Raw genomic sequence first — 17,690 nt, 5'->3', positions numbered from 1 at the left:
AGTCTCAGCAGATTGCAAAAGGCTGGAGTCCTCCAGGTCAGCTTCTCTGAGGGCTACCGTGCTCCTGTGAGCATGACAACCAAGCATCCGTCAGAAACGTGCAGAAATTCTGGAAGGTGAGCTTTGAGCCACTTCCTGTAGCAGATAGCACAGTGCAGCAGCTCGAGTCGGTTCCAGGGAATAACATTTTCTCTTGGCTCAGGCTCCTAGGCAGAGGCGGAGGGGTTGCCTCCGGCGGTGGCTTCTTGCTGGCAGAGATGGGAAGCGACAGAAGGCACCATATGGGTAGAGGAAGGGTGCCTGAGTGTGTGTGCATGTGTGTGTGTGCACATGCATGCATGCGTGTGTGCAAGTGCCTCTTATAAAGCCTCCAGGAGCCAATCATGGAGTTTGTCTGCTCCCCAGTCACTCCCCAAGGCCCCGCCTCTGAACACCTGCTTGTGTTATGTTTCCACCCTTTCACATCTCACAGTGGGGATCGAACTCCAACATGATTTTGGAGAGGATGAACTTGTATTCAAACCACAGCAGAGGCTACAGACTCAAGAACAGGGGAGGGGGCTGGCGCTGTGGCGTAGCAGGTAAAGCCGCCGTCTGCAGTGCTGGCATCCCGTATGGGCGCCAGTTCGAGTCCTGGCTGCTCCACTTCTGATCCGGCTCTCTGCTATGGCCTGGGGAAGCAGTGGAAGATGGCTCAGGTCCTTGGGCCCCTGCACCCACGTGGAAGACCCGGAGGAAGTTCTTGGCTCCTGGCTTCAGATTGGTGCAGCTCCAACCATTGCGGCTGCTTCGAGAGTGAGCCAGTGGATGGAATATCTCTCTGTCTCTCTCCCTGTCTCTGTCTCTCTGCCTCTGCTTCTCTGTAACTCTGCCTTTCAAATAAATAAATAAATAAATCTTTTAAAAAAGGGGGGGAGCCCAACTAAAGTTCTTAAAGTTTTAAAAACTAAGAACCACGAAAGAATGACCTGTGAAATGCAGATAATGCAGGTAAACGCATTTTTACAGATAAATAAAACCTTAAATGCGTTCATTCTAAAAAGAAGGCAAAAGAAATGAAATATTATGTGGTCAAAATCTCATGAACTGGGCTGGCACCGTGGCACAGTTGCCACTTGTGATGCCAGCATCGTATCAGAGTGCTGATTGGAGTCTCAGCTGCTCCACTTCCGATCCAGCTTCCTGCTAATGTGCATGGGAAGGCAGCAGGACATGGCCCAAGGCCTTGGCTTCTGGCTTCAGTCTGGCCCAGCCCTGGCCATTGTGGCCATTGTGGATGGATCGCTGAGAATTTGTCAGAAAGGTGTGCAAATAATCCAGTAGAGAAACAGTACAAGAGGGAAAGCTGAATGGAGAGGATCGGCTCATGAGCAGTCCTGCAAAGGCAGATTTTCACGGCATCCGTGCACTGGGCAAATACTAAGATCGTCACATCTGAGTTCTGTGGAGGTCGTGGGGCAGACGGACCTCCCTGTGCTGCCCCAGGGTTCTGTAATCGGTCACAAGCACCAGATGGGTGAGTGGGGGGTGTCTACTCAAGTGAAATCACGGCAGCAGGATTGGTAACGTCACCTGCACGCCTTCAGCTGGAGAAAACCGCACCTAGAAGGAAGTAACGTGCAGGCAGTATTTAATACAGCAAGCAGACACGAACGACCCAAACCAATGACCAAATGAAACACATACAATAGCAAAAATCAAATGGACCAGAGCAATTCTCATCCACATGAGTGGATCTCAATAGCAAAGAACAGAGTTGACAGTCAGTGGCACAATGACAGAACCTCAAAGTCTGGACGTGTAGCTGGTAACACCTATAAAACAACATGAAACCCATTTTTCTGTGGATTGTATAGGAAACATAGAAGAGTGAGCCGTGGTCCTAATAAAGTCCAGTCAGGCCGAGTTTAGTTGGGAGCAGGAAACCAGGGCTTCCTGGGAGGGAAGGAGATAACACAAGGGAGGAGTAGCGTTTCGTTTCTAGTCCTGTTTTATTCCTTTAAAGAGCAACTTCTGAAGCAAAGAGGGTGGATGATCTAAAGGCTTGGCAAAGTCAGGTTAGGTGAGGCCAAGTGGGTGTTCGTTATATTTGTCTGCATGCTTGAAATAGGGCACTCCCCTATGCTCATTCCAGAGATTGCTGGAGTGTGGGGTAGAGAAACAGTGGAGTGTGATTAAGAAGGACAAAGGCGGAGGACGAGGGGCTTGGACTGGGTGGACAGGGAAGGCCCAGGGGTGTTTCAGTTGGCTGCTGTATTCAGAGAGGGAGGCAGCCCAGCAGAAACTCGAGGAAGGCCACTCGGCCGAGAGAGCAGCAGGTGCAAGGGTCCTGTGGCAGGAGCAACCGGCTGTGCTGGAGGAACAGCATGAAGCCAGGGTGGCTGGAGTGCAGGAAGCTGGGGCAAGAGGCACACAAGTGGGTCAGTGCCTGCCCAGGGCTGCCCTTGGCAAAGGCCAGAGCACCTGGCACGACCCAGAGCTCAGCTGGGACCAGGGTATGTGTGCAACAGTAGGATGTCTTCTGCATTGGCAGCAGTGGCTGGGAGCACAGTGCTCTGAGCTGGGAAAGTGCACCCCTCATTTTCATTCCCATGGAGAGATCCTATCCCCCAGTACATGGCCCTTAGTCCAGGGCCAGAAGGCATCCAGTTGGCCCTGACCTTCCTGGGTAATGGGGCAGGAGGCCCCTTCTGGAAGAGCACCCTGGGCACGGGGAGTGTCTCAGCAATGGCTAGCCCAGCCCAGAACTCTGGGACAGGGGACACTGTCAGGAATCCAGGGCAGTGCCAAGTGCGTGGCTGCCTCCCGGGTCCCTCGTCCCCCTTGTGAACGTGACCCAGCCATGGCTTGCAGCCCAGGCCCTGCACCTCTGAACACCCTCCCCTTCTGCATGCCTGGTCCAGTGGACAGAGCTCCTGGGTGCTGCCTCCTGCAGCACTTGCTGGCTCTCCGTGGCTGGGCCAGAGCCAGGTGCCGAGCACAGGGACTGCAGATAGCCAAGAGAGAGAGAAACAGCGAGCTTGGCAGGATCTACAGTGCCCCAGTCTCCTCTCCTGGGCATATAATGACCCAGGGCGGGAGCTGCCTGGGTTAAGTGCAGAGGCATACAAGAGATGACAGGTGTCGCGGGCTGTGGGGATTCTTTTGCTCCCCTAGGTGATCAGTCTTGGCTCACAGGGTCTGGCGTAGCTTTTTTGCTTGTTCTTCTGCTTCCCACAGGGTATAAATAAGCATTCACGGGAAGTAGGGGACACAGAGAGGGAGATGATAGCCAAGAAACTCCAGGCGTCTGTTCTGAGCACATGGTTGGGCAACAAGGTCTCTCTTTGTGACACCACAGAAGAGCTAGGGACTAAGAAGGGCAAAGGAGATGGCTCTGCCCGTGCCCAGAGCCTTGCCGTGCCCTGCTGGATGTGCCTGCTGCTTGCCGCCATGCCAGACACAGGCAGGAGCTGGCAGGAGGACGTGAGAGCCTCCAAGGAGACCTTGACACCTGCCCTGCCTTGGTGCTGAACTGGCTGGACACGGGTCACTCGCTGCTGTTCAGGCTGTGCTGCTGGGGTGAGGGAATGAGAGCTGGTCCCCCCTGAGGCTCCCTGAGCCATCTACGGTTCAGTGGACGCCTCCATCCGCAGCTTGTTGAGCAGCTGTCGAAATCACGACCTGATGGGAGGACACCAAGCCGTTCCTGCACGTGCCCCTCAACTGCACTCCCAGCAAATGCACCGTACATCCCTGAGCAAATGCAGAATGCTCTCAGAGTAACAGACACCCCAGCTGGATGCCAACTTTCCTTAGCAGGAAAAGGAATTGGGCCTTGGGGGCCACCACTCGTGATGGCAAATTTGCTCAGATGATTCTCTCTGAGCACAGAGCAGAGGGAGTGCTCCGGAGGCTGGGTAGGCACAGCACCAAGCCAGCAGCCCTCCACACACTTGAACTTGAGGGACCTCCTCCAAGTATGCAGCTGCCATCACTGCCAAGGCCTTGGGAAAAGACTTCAGGGTCAGGTGAAATTAAGTAACACCAGCGTACCTCAAGGAAAAGGTAAGTGTGTTTGCACACAAAAGAATTTGAAATCCACCCCTAGTTTTTTCATGATATGCATTGTCCACAAACTTTTGTAAAGATTAATTTATTTATTTGACAGGTACAGTTACAGAGAGAGAGAGAGAGAAAGAGAGAGAGAGAGAGAGAGAGAGAGAGAGAGAGAGGTCTTCCATCCAATGCTTCACTCCCCAGATGGCAGCAATGACAGGAGCTGGGATGACCCGAAGCCAGGAACCAGGAGCTTCTTCTGGGTCTCCCACACAGGTGCAGGGGCCCAAGGACTTGGGCCATCTTCTGCTATTTTCCCAGGCACATTAGCAGGAACTGGAACAGGTGGTACTCGAACCAACACCAATATGGGATGCTGGCACCGCTTCCCATGGCTTTAACCATTGAGCCACAATGCTGGCCCCAAATTAAATGTATTTAAGATGATCAATGTGATGACTTGACCTGCATACACAATCATGATGATAGACAGGCCCGTCACCTCACAGTTATCTGTGTGGTGAGAACACAACTCTTCAGTGTCACCTTCTTAGCACACTTCACATACATAGTGCATTTGTAGTCATTCCAGGAACCCATGCTCATGAGGCCTGGGCCACAAGACAAGTCCAGTAGGGGCAACAGCAGGGCCCAAATTTAGGTGTCAAACACCCTCTGCTTTAGACAACAGCTCTGCTGCTACCTTGCCTATTTCACAGATAAGGACACAGAGAGGTTAAACACTTTGCTCTAGGTCATACAGTAAATATGTGTCAGAACTGGGATTCGCCAGGCAGCTGTCTCTCTCCGAGCTCTTAATACCATGGAGTGAAATTAAATGAAATGAAACAGATGGAGAGAAAAGAAATGCGTGGCCCTGAGGACCTTAAGCTGTATCAGAGAGGACAAAAAACCTCGTGCTTATACGAGAGCTGAATTGATTGAGCTGAAGTCCCCTGAACATATCCCAGGATGGATTTCTCCAGGCCCACGGGGCTCAGGTCTGGCCTCCTCGTGGGCTGCACGCTTTGGAATGTGAGGCGGGATCCACAGCATGAAGTCTGGCAGGGTCCCCGGAGGCGAGGGAGCTGAACTGGGAATGATCCTCTGGCCGAGTGCGCAGCTCTTCTCAGAGGTGACTGTGGCCCCGAGGAGCCTCTGTCACAGGTGTATTTGGGGGTCTCAGGTGTGTGTGGGGAGGGCCTTGAACCCCCGCACCATCCTGGCAGCCAGGGAGATAGGGCCAAGCCAGAGCATGTGCGTCAGGGTGCAGGGAGGATGCACAAGGGGGCTGGCAGAGGACACATCCACACTGCCACCAAACCAGGCACCCAGGGCATCGCTGCCCCAGGGCAGGGCTAGAGGCTGGCTCGGCTCCCCTGGAACACTGGAGCCTGTTGGGGCTCTGTCACTGTGCATGTGTACAGGTTTGTGCATGTGTGAGTATATGTGCATGTATCCACACACATGTGCATTACATGTGTGCACGTTTTTGTGTGTACATGTGTGTGCATGCATACACGTGCAGTGATGTGTGTTTGCATGTATACGTGTACGTGCGAGTAGTGCGCAGCTGTGCATTTACATGCATACATGTGTATCGCATGTGTTCATGTTCATATTTGTGCATTTGCACATGTACACACATGCGTGTACATGTGTGCATGTGTGAGTATATGTGCGTGTGTGTATGCGTATTTCATGTGCACATGTAGACATGTGCATTGCATGTGTGTGCATGTTTGTGTATGTGCATGTGTGTGTGTGTGTTCATGTGTGTGTATATGTGTGTGGCCCTCTCGCTAGCTGCAGAACAGTACCTGCACTGTGACCAGACATTCAGCGTGACATATGATAAGGGCTCTGTTTTAGGCACCTGACCCTATGTGATTGTGGAACTGTACAATCAACAGGTGCAAGGCCACTGTTGGGAAAACGAATGTCACAGATCACTGTTGGGATTATTTCCTGATGAAGAGTTAGTAGGTGCTGTGCGAGGGTCTATCGTTAGGGGACAGTGTGCTGTGGCTTTCTCAGCACCCTCCTGGCTGGCCATGTGGGCCTAGTGCGATACTATCCAGGGCTCCTTGTACTTCCCAAAGCAGATGCCCCCGCCCATGACCGTGTGCACCTGCCCTGCTGCACACACCCCCGCCCTCCCCCCCGCATCCCATGTCTGGTTCGGCAGGAGCAGGTGCATTCCCGCCCCGCCCCCTCAGGGGGCTCTGGCTGCCACAGCTCTACTCCATGGCTCCTTCACTGAAGGAAAGCAGTTTATATTGAGGGGCCCTAGCCACAGCTGTGGGGTGGCCACTCTCTGCTGCCCTGTGCCTGGGCCAGTGTCACAGTGCTGTGGGAGGCCTGGTCGGCTGCAGGATGGCACAGTGAGTTTAGGGGTGGGACCGAGGCGAGGCTGGTAGCTGGGAAGGGATGACCAGGCTGGCTCTGTGGGGAGGAGGTCCTCCTGGAACCTGTGTGCCCTGACAGGTGTGAATTCTGTACCCTGCAGAGTGCAGCTGCTGATGGGGCGGAGAGGAGTGGGGTTGGGCCTCACTGGGCTGATGCTTTAGCAGGACTTGTTAACTGGCTTGGAGCAGGCTATAGGTGGACAGGCTGTTTAGACTGTGCTACCCCGGGGGAAGTTGGGGTCTGGGTGCTGAGGACCAGAGACAAGTCCTCCTGTGGCTCCTCTGGCTCTCACTTACTGTGCACTCTGCACCTGCTGAATAGGGGCAGAGCCACAGCGGCCTCTCCTTGGGGCTTTTCTCCCTCCTCAGGCTGTGTCCTTCTACTCCTCTCTGGTGATGACCCCGGTGTCCAGGCCAGGTCCCCCTCCTTTCTGTCTTTAGCTCCACGGATGGCCCTTGAGGGGGTCTCACTGGCCTTGGCTTAAGTCTTGGCTCTGCCACCTCCTGGCTGTGAGGACACAGACAACTGGCCGGCCTGCCTTCCCTGGATAAGCACCAGGGCAAATATCTGGCAAGAGTGACCATGCCAGGGAGTCCAGAGCAATCAAGTTCAGATGCGCTACATCAAGATCATTAACTCCCACCTTCTTCCAGCTCCCCTGGCCCTTGAGGGACTCTCTGAGTCCACGTGGGAGGTCCTAGGTGGCAAACTCGATACCCAAGGCCACCAGGGACTTAGGGCCAAAAGCAGACACTGTCCTATCCCCTCATGCAGATTTTTCCAGGCTCCCTATAGTTGCTCAATCCCAGATGCACTGCCCCCCCACCCCGCCCCTCCACCAGGTCCCAGCCAGGCCCCTCTGACTTGGCTGCGTCCTTGCTGAGCCCAGCGGGTCCAGGACACACCTCCCTCCTTGTCTTCCTGCAGTTCAGATCAGACTCTGCTACTTACACTTCAGGGAGAGTCACTTCTGGCCTCCGGCTCCTCATCTGGGAAATGGGCTGCTGATACAGGTGATGTGTTGCTTTGTGCCTGGCTTGCAGCAGGCACCATGTGTCTGGGCACAGGGGAGAGCAGCTTTCGGGAGGCACATGGGGTGGGTCCTGCAGCCAGCACCCAGGCCACCCTCCAGCTCCTGCACCAGGCTCCTTGGGCCGCCCATGGAAAATTCAGCCTTGATCATTTTTTGAAAAAAGATTTATTTATTGAAAGGCAGCGCAACAGAAAGAGGGATGAAGTGGGGAGGTGGGAAGACAGAGAAAGAAATCTTCCATCCATTTGTTCACTCCCCAAATGGCTGCAACAGCCAGGGCTGGGCCAGGCAGAAGCCAGGAGCCTGGAACTCCATCTGGGTCTCTCCCATGGGTGGCTGAGGCCCAAGCACCTGGGCCATCTTCCCATGCTTCCTGGGTACATTAACAGGAAGCTGGATTGGAAGAGGAGCAGTCCTCTGACACAGGACGCCAGTGTTGCAAGCCATGGCTTAACCCACTATACTACAAGGGCAGCTCCACCTAGGTCATTTCTTCATCAGAAGCCTAAGTACATCGGCTAGACTGCTTCCTATTATGGAAAACTGTGATTGTTTTCTGCTGAAGAGAATTGATTCACGAAGACACCAACGTGCCCTGCACAGAGACGCCTACATCTCCGCCCGAGGGTGGATGAGTCACAAGGACTCGCAAATCCCTACCCTGTAACAGGCCGCCATTCAGTCTTTTCGTTGTGTTCGAGCTCCAGTGTCCTGAGTGTAAGTGGGAGAGAGCCATACACACACACACACACACCCGTGTGTGCGCTGTGCCCCTCTGTAAATGAATCTGACACAGCCGCACAATCGCCACAGCCAGGAGCCAGGCATGACCTGAATCCTAAGCAGATTCCTCCCTGCACACTGGGTTGCTGAGAGCAGCCTTGGCCTGGCTCCCAGGCCCAGGGGCCCAGGGTCTGGCTGCCCAGGAGCCACATGGGCCATGGACTTGCCGGGGTGGCCTGGGGTGTAGCTTGTCGGGGTCACTGCCAGGGCTGGGGACACACTGCAGGGGTGCCTGCCCATCCCGTGCACATGGGATTCCCCAGGTCTCCTTTCAGGACAGGGCTGGTTGTTTACACAAAACTGCTCAGCTCCGGCTTTGCCTGTAGCCTGTCCTGGAAGGGAGACGGGGCTGAGGACCCCCAGATGGCCAAGGCTGGCCCGGCACATAGCACAGCCCAACACAAGCCCTTCACTGGAGTCTCAGTGAAATCCTAGGTGTCTCAAGGGGTCTCCATCCCCATCCCTACCCCAGGCTCCTCAGCCCCTCCTTTCTTAAGGCCAGTCTGTAGATCCCTGGCTCAGAAAAAAATGGTACCCAGGCTGCAGGGTCCCTCTCAATGGAGGCCCTCACCATGCTGTCCTCTAAAATCCTCATTTGGGGGACACTGCACACACCTGGGTTGCCCCACCTCGTAGCACAAACACATGCAGCCAGGGCTGGGCACTCATGTGGGGGCCTAAGACAGATTTGGGGTTCAGAGCAGGGAGGATGGACCACAGGTGGGGAGGTTCCTGCTCAGAGACTTTGCTCTGGCTCCGACGTCTTCCCTCTGCCGCACCTGTGGTCCTCTCGGGAGGAGGGAGAAGGCTCTGCATTGGGCACAGGTGCAGCTTAGAACTGCAACCCTGTTCCACCGGCCCAGCACTCTGGGGCCCTCCCCACCCTGGCTCTTGGGCCCCAGAGCCCCCAGGCAGCCCCTATTCAGAGCCCACAGCCCCCTGGCTTGGGCCCGGAATCAAAGCAATTTGTTGCTTAGTGAGGATCCACAGTGGGCATCTTCCCCATGTTTCACGGCCCCTTTCTTTCCCGCCGTCATCCCCTCCCTCTACCCGACTCTCCCCTGGGAACACCCACCCCCTGATCTGCGGCACACAAAAGCCCATTCTGGCCTCGCTCTTTGAGATCAGCGTCACCCTGGAGACTGGCGCCTTCCAGCCTGAGCCGTCCACTCCCCAGCCCTGGACCGGCCCCTGCCTGGCCCCCCAGACTCCCAGGCTGGCCTGTGGCCCTGCCTGCTGCCCTTACATCCCCTGGTCTGGTTCCCCTCCTGTGAGACACTGCCTAGTCTCTTCCAGAGGGCTCTGGCAGCCCTAGGCTGCTTCTGTCTCATCGGCTGCTCCCTGCTGCCTTGTCCCTGCCTTCCCTGAGTTGTGCCTCTCCCTCCAGTGTTTCAAGACCCCCCAGAGCCCAGCTAGGGCCCCTTCAAATGCAGCATCACTCTCTCCTGGACTTTACACCTGCATGTGCAATAGTGCTCCGGCTGCAGACACATCCATAACACCTTTCTTTTTTTTAATTAATTTATTTATTTGCAAGTCAGAATTACACAGAGAGAGGAGAGGCAGAGAGATAGAGAGAAAGAGAGAGGTCTTCCATTCTTCTGGTTCACCCCCCAAATGACCACAATGGCCAGAGCTGAGCTGATCCGAAGCCAGGAGCCAGGAGCTTCTTCCAGGTCTCCCACATGGGTGCAGGGGCCCAAGCACTTGGGCCATCTTCTACTGCCTTCCCAGGCCGTAACAGAGAGCTGGATCAGAAGTGGAGCAGCCTGGTCTCGAACTGGTGCCCATATCGGATGTGGGTGCTTTAGGCCAGGGTATTAACCCGCTGTGCCACAGCTCTGGCCCCAATCACACCTTTCTTGAGCACCGCGCCACTCAGAGGTGGTGACTGGTCATCGAGGGGCAGAAGCAGACACAGCACAGTGCATGCAGCTGAGGCTGTGGAGGCCGGATGCTGCTTCCGGCCTCACGCATCCATCCACTCCTGCAGCCTCATTCAGCAACAGGAGACCAGAAGCTCCCCAAGCCCAGGGCTTAATGCAATCATCGCATTATTGCGTCTCCTGTCTGCTGGGTTCGGCGCGTGGTTCTCGGTGGAAGAAGGCCCCTTGTCCCTACCCAGCTGCTAGGGGTGCACCTGCTTTGCACATCCCCAAATCCCACCTCATTGTATGGGTGAGACTGATCGTTAAACCAGTAACTGGAACCTGTGTGGTGGCGCAGCGGGTTAAGCTGCTGCCTGTGACACTGTCATCCCATATGAGTGCTGGTTCAAGTCCCAGCTCTTCCACTTCCATTCCAGCTCCCTGCTAACCTGCCCAGGGAGGCAGCAGATGGTGGCCCAAGTGTTTGGGCTCCTGCCACCCACATGGGAGACACAGATTGCACTCCAGGCCATAAGCAGGGAGCTGGATCAGAAGTGGAGCAGCTGGGACTAGAACCAGTGCTCATATGGGATACCAGTACTGCAGGTGGAGGCTTAGACCACTACGCCACAGCGCCCACCCCCATAGTTCATTCTTTGACCAGTGCCAACCCCCTGGGTCAGCACTGGAGGAGGCTCCCAGCTCAGCAGAACGGCTCAGCCCCATGATACCAACACATACATGCAGCTGGCTGGGCTCACAGTGGTCCTGGGAGCTGAGCTGTGCTTGCCCACTTTACAGATTACTGAGAAGAGGTACAGAAAGGTCATCCAGCCACATGGCCGATGCTGGCCGGGCCCCGGAGTCAATGTCCCCAGGCTACCTGTGACCCAGGGTGGCCAGCTTGTCCCCGCAGGCAAAGGCGCCCTGGCTTTGTGCCCACCTGAGTTTTGTAGTCATGGGCTCCTTGTCCTTGGGCTGACCTCAGCTTCAAATGAAGCTGCCAAGAATGCATCCCAAGTCGTGGTCCTCCCTGCTGGCTGAAAGTCAGCTGTGTCCTCGGACTGAGGAAAGTCACACACAGTACCCCGGGGAAGCCCCTGCTGCCGCAAGGGGGTGGGGGCAGCAGAGGGTCTTGGCAAGGACGGCAGAACTCACCCCAGCCTGCCTGCAAGCAGCAAGAGGAAGAGGAAGGGCAGGGGCAGAGGGACGCAGGTGTGCCTGGTGAGCAGCACCCCAGGGAGCACATCACCCCCTGATCTGCCCCCAGGAAGCCCTCCCCTCTGCCCTGGCCCCGTGGGGCCCCTCTCCATCCAGGGCCTTGTCTGGTTCCTCTGGGCCCCTCCTCCACACTCCTGACCCTCAGTGGCTTCTTGGGGGAGGGAGACAAGGGGCCCCAGGGCCAGGATGGGGCAGGCAGAGGTTTGGGAGCCCCCTGCAGCACCCCTGTTCCTAGCTGGGGGTTCCCAAGGCAAAGGCAGAAAAGAAGGTCCCCCTTGTTCCCAAATACAGACGGACTCTGCTGATCCTTTCTTCTCTTTCATTCCTTTTTCTTTTCCTCCCCTTTGTAACAAACAATTGGCGGCGCAGGCCAGAGGCTCTGCCTTTCTTTGCCTGGCACTGAATGTGCTCCGTGAGTCATGACCTCCAGGAGCCACACAGAGGCCTGTCTGAGAGTCTCGCAGGCCCTGGGGGGCAGAGGTGGGCGCCCAACCAGCCACTTCTCTCCAGTGGCTCAAAGCCACCCGACTGTACCCTGGTGGCAGCCAGCCCTGCCCAAGGGGACCAGAGTGTTGGCCTTTCAGCACTTGGGAGAGAGAGAGTGCCCCCCACACCTGCCAGCCTAGCTTTCCCTGGGGGCACCTGCTTCCCTTTGCTATCACAAAACACCAGAGACCTGGTCACTTATCAAGGATAAGAGTGTATGGAGATGGCCCAGTGGGTTCAACCTCAACCTGTGATGCCAGCACCTGACTTAAACATCTGTTCAAGTTCTGGCTGCTCCACTTTAGACCCAGGTCCCTGCTATTGCCTGGGAAAGTAGCAGAAGAGGGCCCAAGTCCTTAGGGGCCCCTGCCACTCATGTGGGAGACCCAGATGGAGCTCAGGGCTCCTGGCTTTGGACTGGCCCAGCCCTGGCTATTGCAGCCATTTGGGGAGTGAACCAATGGATAAAAGATCTCTGTCTCTCCCTCTCTTTCTATAATTCTGCCTTTCAAATGCATAAATCCTTTTACAAATAAGGAATAGAAGTCTACTGGGTAGTCCATGAGCATGGGGCTGGCCCCTAGTGAGGGCCTTTTTGCTGAGTCCTCCCAAGGTGGAAGACAGCCTCTGTAGAGACAGAAGCAGGTGCCAATTCAAATCTTCTTCCTCCTCTCACAAAGCTACTGATGCCATCATGGACAATCCACTGACATCTCTCTCTCTCTTTTTAGGATCATTTTTATTTTATTTGAAAGACAGAGTTGGCTGGCGCCATGGCTCACTTGGCTAATGCTCCGTCTGTGGCGCCAGCATCCCAGGTTCTAGTCACGGTTGTGGCGCCGGATTCTGTCCTGGTTGCTTCGGTTGCTCCTCTTCCAGTCCAGCTCTCCGCTGTGGCCCAGGAAGGCAGTGGAGGATGGCCCAAGTCCTTGGGCCTTGCACCCACATGGGAGACCAGGAGAAGCACCTGGCTCCTGGCTTTGGATCGGCGCAGCGCCATTTGGGGGGTGAACCAATGGAAGGAAGACCTTTCTCTCTGTCTCTCTTTCTCACTGTCTAACTCTGCCTGTCAAAAAAAAAAAAAAAGTTACAGAGAGAGGTAGAGCCAGAGAGAGAGAGAGAGAGAGAGAAGGGTCTTCCATTCTTCTGGTTCACCCCCCAAATGACCACAACAGCCAGAGCTGAGCTGATCCGAAGCCAGGAGCCAGGAGCTTCTTCCAGGTCTCCCACATGAGTGTAGGGGCCTAAGGACTTGGACCATCCTCCTCTGCTTTCCCAGGCCATAGCAGAGAGCAGGATTGGAAGTGGAGCAGCTGGGACTCGAACCTGCGCCCGTAAGGGATGCGGGCGCTGCAGGCTGGGGCTTTTACCTGCTGTGCCACAATGCCAGCACCCCCTCCCCACCCCCTCTGACATCTCAATCACCTCCGCATGGAGACCCCACCCTCACAACTTCATGTCATCTCATAGCACTGACATAGCAGTTGGGGGGATAAGTTTGCAGTGTGTGAACATTCAAACCACAACAGCAGCCCTGTCCTTCTGCCTCAAGACCCCAGCCTGCCACTCCACCCTGAGGCCGTGCCCCTGGGGAGGAAGCCCTGCTCCTGTTCCCTGAAACATGACCTGTGACCTAGGACTGGCTGCCTGCGGGTGGGCGGTGAGGAGGCCCTCAGGGGTGGGTCTGCCACCTGCTGTCTACCCAGGGAAGCCCAGGAGGACCTGCTCAGGTGAGTCCAGGAGGCATGGAGCCATCAGGTCTTGGAGAACTGGACATGTGGAATGCTCAGCCCAGGGGTTTGCGCAGGGGGCATCCTTTGGCTTGGGCCCGTGTGCTGGAGGCTCGGCAGCCAAAGTTCGATGTTAATAGATTCAGGGTGGAGGCGCCATACTTCATGACGTCTGCAGGTTACGTCTGCAGATAGGGCCTTAGGGAACTGGCAGCATGGGCTTATGTTGCAGGCGTGGAGTTCCCATGGTCCCCTGGCTTCCAGGGCTCTCTTGCTCTGTCCCCAGCTCCCCTACTCTCCTCTGAGCTCCCTGAGGTGCAAACCCTGGGTTTCTTGCCACCTTGCCCACAAGAAACACACCATGTCCCTGGGACTTTGGTCTCTCCACAAGGCCTCTCTTAGCCTGAATCTTCGTGCAGCTTCTTAGCCTCCAGGGCCCACCCAGACAGGGCTTCCCTCACCTGCACCTTAAGGGCATTTAATCTGTTTTGCAAAATTTCTGCTTGTTGGTTTATATCCAAGAGCCCTCTCAAGGCAGTTAGCCAGTTGGTTCCCAATGCCTGAAATGTGTATATGTGTACAAACACATACATATGTACTTCTTGAATAAATGCACGGTATCAAGTTGAACTGAAATGACCATGAACTGTAAAAATGAAAGAAGACCTAAGCCCTTGGAGGCCTCACAGCCTGGGCTGGCCTCCCAGCAGGTGCTCTCACGGGAACTGGGATGGGACAAAGCTGCCTGTCCCACCTCCCTTCCTTAGTGACAGTGCTCATGCCCATGTATGTACGCTGTACGCTGATCCCATTCAGCCCTCACAGGCACCCAGAAAATGACGGGTCCTCATCCCACAGGGTGCGAATCCTGCCCATGTCTTTCACCAGGCCCTGAGCACTGGGGAAAAAGCAGGATGCCTGAATCTCTAGGGGGCTGTTGGCTCCGCCAGCTCCTGGGCTGTCCTTCCTGGCCCTCATTGGCTGTCGCACTAAGTCCTTTCTCATCAATGCCTCCCGGCAGCTTCAGTCCCCAGAGATAAGAACAGTGGACGACAGGTAACAAGCTTGAGCCACTGGCTCAGGAATGCCTGTAGCATATTCCTCCTGATTCTGCTGCCTCAGGGACAAGGGAGGTCAGGGTCCAGCCCAGCTCCCTGACCCCTCCTCCCGGAAGTCCAGCTTCTGTCAAGGCCCCTGTGTGCAGCTTCCCAGAGACCTGTGCCCAGGGCTCACCCCTTCTCTGCTCGGCCAGCCCAGGCCCCGGCTCCTTCTCACCCTCTGCTCTGGACTCTGTCTGAGACATCAGGTCCCGCTGTCCCCTAGGTGCTCCAGGGTCAGACCCCACCTGCTGAGTCTCCAGGGCCAATGGACAAAGCCCTTTTCAGCTCAGTCCTGTTTCACTGGATTATCAAAAAGAAATACAGGGACAGCTGCCCACCTCCAGGCTTCCCGCCTACCCGTGTGTGTTCCCGCGCATTGCAGAGCAGTCCCATCTCGAGTCGCTTGTTGTCCGCTGCCTCTTGCTCATTCTGTTTTCCTTCTAATGGACTCACAACAACTGTACCCATTCATGGGCTACTCAGTGTGCTGTTTCTGTACAGGTGTGCATTGGGTAGTGAGCAAATAGGGTAATTAGTTCCCATTTCTTGGTGGTGAAAACTTTTTTTTTTTTAAGATTTACTTATTTATTTGAAAGCCAGAGTTACACAGAGAGAGAAAGACAGGCAGAGAGAGATCAAGGTCTTCCATCTGCTGGTTCACTCCCCAGTTGGCTGCAATGGCCAGAGCTGGGCCTATCTGAAGCCAAGAGCCAGGAGCTTCTTCTGGGTTTTCCACGTGGGTGCAGGGGACCAAGAACTTGGACCATCTTCTACTGCTTTCCCAGGCCATAGCAGAGAGCTGGATTGGAAGTGAAGCAGCCGGGACTGGAACCAGCACCCATATGGGATGCCAGCATGGCAGGCGGAGGCTTTACCCTCTACGCCACAGTGCTGGCCCCTGAGAACTTTCAAGATCCTCTCTTTGGACAGATCCAGAGCTTCCTTGCTGCCTGTGGCTGCCCTACGCTGCAGTGGAACATGGTATCTTGTGTCTCCTGTCCAGCTGAATATTGTACCTGGGTTTAGCATTTCCCTTCTCTCTTCCCCATCTCCCTTCCCATCGCCACTCTTCTATGCTCTGCTTCTCCGAGACTGTTGGTTGTTTTTATCTATCTGTTTATGTTTGGTATCATTATTTGTTTATTTGCGAGGCAGAGAGACAGAGCTAGTTCCCATTCATAGGTTTGTTCCCCTAAATGCCTGCACCAGCCAGCGCTGAACCAGGGCCAGAGCCAGGAGCCAGGAAGACAACCCAGGTCACCCCACATCGGGGGAAGGACTCTGCCTATAGGAGTTATCACTGCTGCTTCACAGGGTCTCCACTTGCAGGAGGCTGGAATGGGAAGCCGGAGCCAGGAACTGAACCCAGGCCCTCTGATGTGGGGCCTGGGTATAACTAGTCAGCGTCTTAACTCTTAAGCCAAATGGTCCTTTCACTTGCTCTCCTAGGCCTCCCTAAGTCCTGGGCAGCCTGAATGCTGGGCCACCTGGGAGCTGAGTCATCATGAGCCCGAGAGGAGAGAGACATGGACAGAGAGGAGAGACAGGAGGAGGGACAGTGGGATGGAGGCGGGCAGGCAGGAGCCCAGCCTGCAGCCCCCACTGCTGTCCTGGGGCCCCAGGGCCTCGGGGATGCTGCCCGCAGTGAGTCCAGCAGCTCCACTCCCGATGCACCTCCCTGCTAATGCACCTGGGAAAGCAGCAGAAGATGGCCCAAGTGCTTGGGCCCCTGCACACCTGTGGGAGACCCCGAAGAAGCTCCTGGCTCCTGGCTTCGGCCTGTCCTAGCCTTAACCATTGCGGCCATCTGGGCAGTGAACCCTCCCCTCAGTTTCTCTACCTCTGAGTGTCAAATACAAATAAATCTTTAAAAATAAATAAGTAAAATTGTACTTTACAGCTGCATTCATATGAAGAAGAATATAAACCAGGCTAGGTTCATTATTATTTTTTTTACTACTTTACTCTTTTGTTTCAATTCTAAAAGAAACTAAAATTACCCGCTAAGAATAGTGTGGCCCCAGGGACCAGCCAGAGGGTGCCCTGGGAAGGCCCCATTTCCCTCAACTCCACAAAGAAAGTAGGCAAGACTTCCCTTTGCTCCTAGGCTGCTCTCCTGTGGACCCGAACAAGGGTTCACACACCTGGGAAGACAGGGGGCTCTGGGCCGAGAATTCGGTGGCAGGTGTTTGGTCTGCACAAGCCCGGCACCAGATTTCAGAGCCGTGGATGCTCTGTGCCTTCTCCTCAGATGCTGGCCCAGTTGACAAACTCTGAAAGTTTTCCAGGCAGGACAAGCCCCCGGGGGTGCTGGGCACACAGGGTCGTGGCACTGGGGTGCAGAGGGCAGGCTTAGGGGACCAGGGCCACGCTGGAGTGTGGGGCGCCTGGGTGTTGAGTATGCTTCCCTAGGAAAACTCTGAGCTCGGCGGAGCACGGGGAGGCTCCTGAGAGCCCCGGAGCCGTGTCCATGGGCAGCTCTGTTCGCCTGGTCCCGCGGGTGCCCGTAGAGAGGCCTCACGGATGCGCTCCCGGTGTCTCACGTTTGCCCTGAGAGGCGGCCGGGACCAGGGAGGCGGGGCGTCCGGCTGTCGGGGCGGGCACCGGGGCGGATCCCGGGGCGGGGCGCGGGCTGGACTTGGCGGAGCCCGGGCTCGGCGGCGCGGCTCGTCGCGCTGCTCCGGGGGGCTCCGGGCGTCCCGGCGGCCACCATGCTCAGCGTCCTGCACTTCCTCCGGAGCTTCTTCAAGGTGAGAGTCCGCGTCCCGGCACCTGCGGTCGGGCTCGCGGCTACCAGCAACTTACCAGGCGGAGGCGAGCCTGCGCGTGGCGCTGCGCCCCACACCGGCACCGGCTCCCGCTCGCAGCCAACTTTCCGATGTGCGGACCCGGAGGCGGCGTCCCACAGCCGCACTGCGGTCCCGACCCCCGGGAGGGAGCGGTGCCGTGTCGGCAGAGAGCTTGACAGTGGCCCTGGCGAGCCTTGGCGAGGGCGAGCGCCTGGGCCCGTCTTCCCGGCGCC

The 17,690-nt window shown here is 56.1% G+C and overlaps 1 protein-coding gene across 2 annotated transcripts in view; it reads left to right on the top strand.

Moving 5' to 3' along the window:
* The first annotated feature begins 17,263 nt into the window (after window positions 1-17,263).
* Window positions 17,264-17,690, top strand: part of ARHGEF4 (Rho guanine nucleotide exchange factor 4) — a 215,650-nt gene continuing 215,223 nt past the window's right edge. Inside the window, exon 1 of one of the 2 annotated variants that reach the window (XM_089328361.1) lies at window positions 17,264-17,418. In XM_089328361.1, coding sequence (XP_089184487.1) covers window positions 17,380-17,418 — 39 coding nt within the window. In that variant the 5' untranslated portion in view covers window positions 17,264-17,379. The remainder of the gene's footprint in view (window positions 17,419-17,690) is intronic. The other variant, XM_051848762.3, reaches the window with a different exon arrangement.

The sequence above is a fragment of the Oryctolagus cuniculus genome, chromosome 3 (assembly GCF_051225735.1).
Source record: "Oryctolagus cuniculus isolate XC-2025 breed Fujian yellow rabbit chromosome 3, ASM5122573v1, whole genome shotgun sequence".
NCBI classification, from domain to species: Eukaryota; Metazoa; Chordata; class Mammalia; order Lagomorpha; family Leporidae; genus Oryctolagus; species Oryctolagus cuniculus.
Note: the sequence above shows the minus strand (reverse complement) of the source record. Positions and strands in the feature narration are given on the sequence as shown.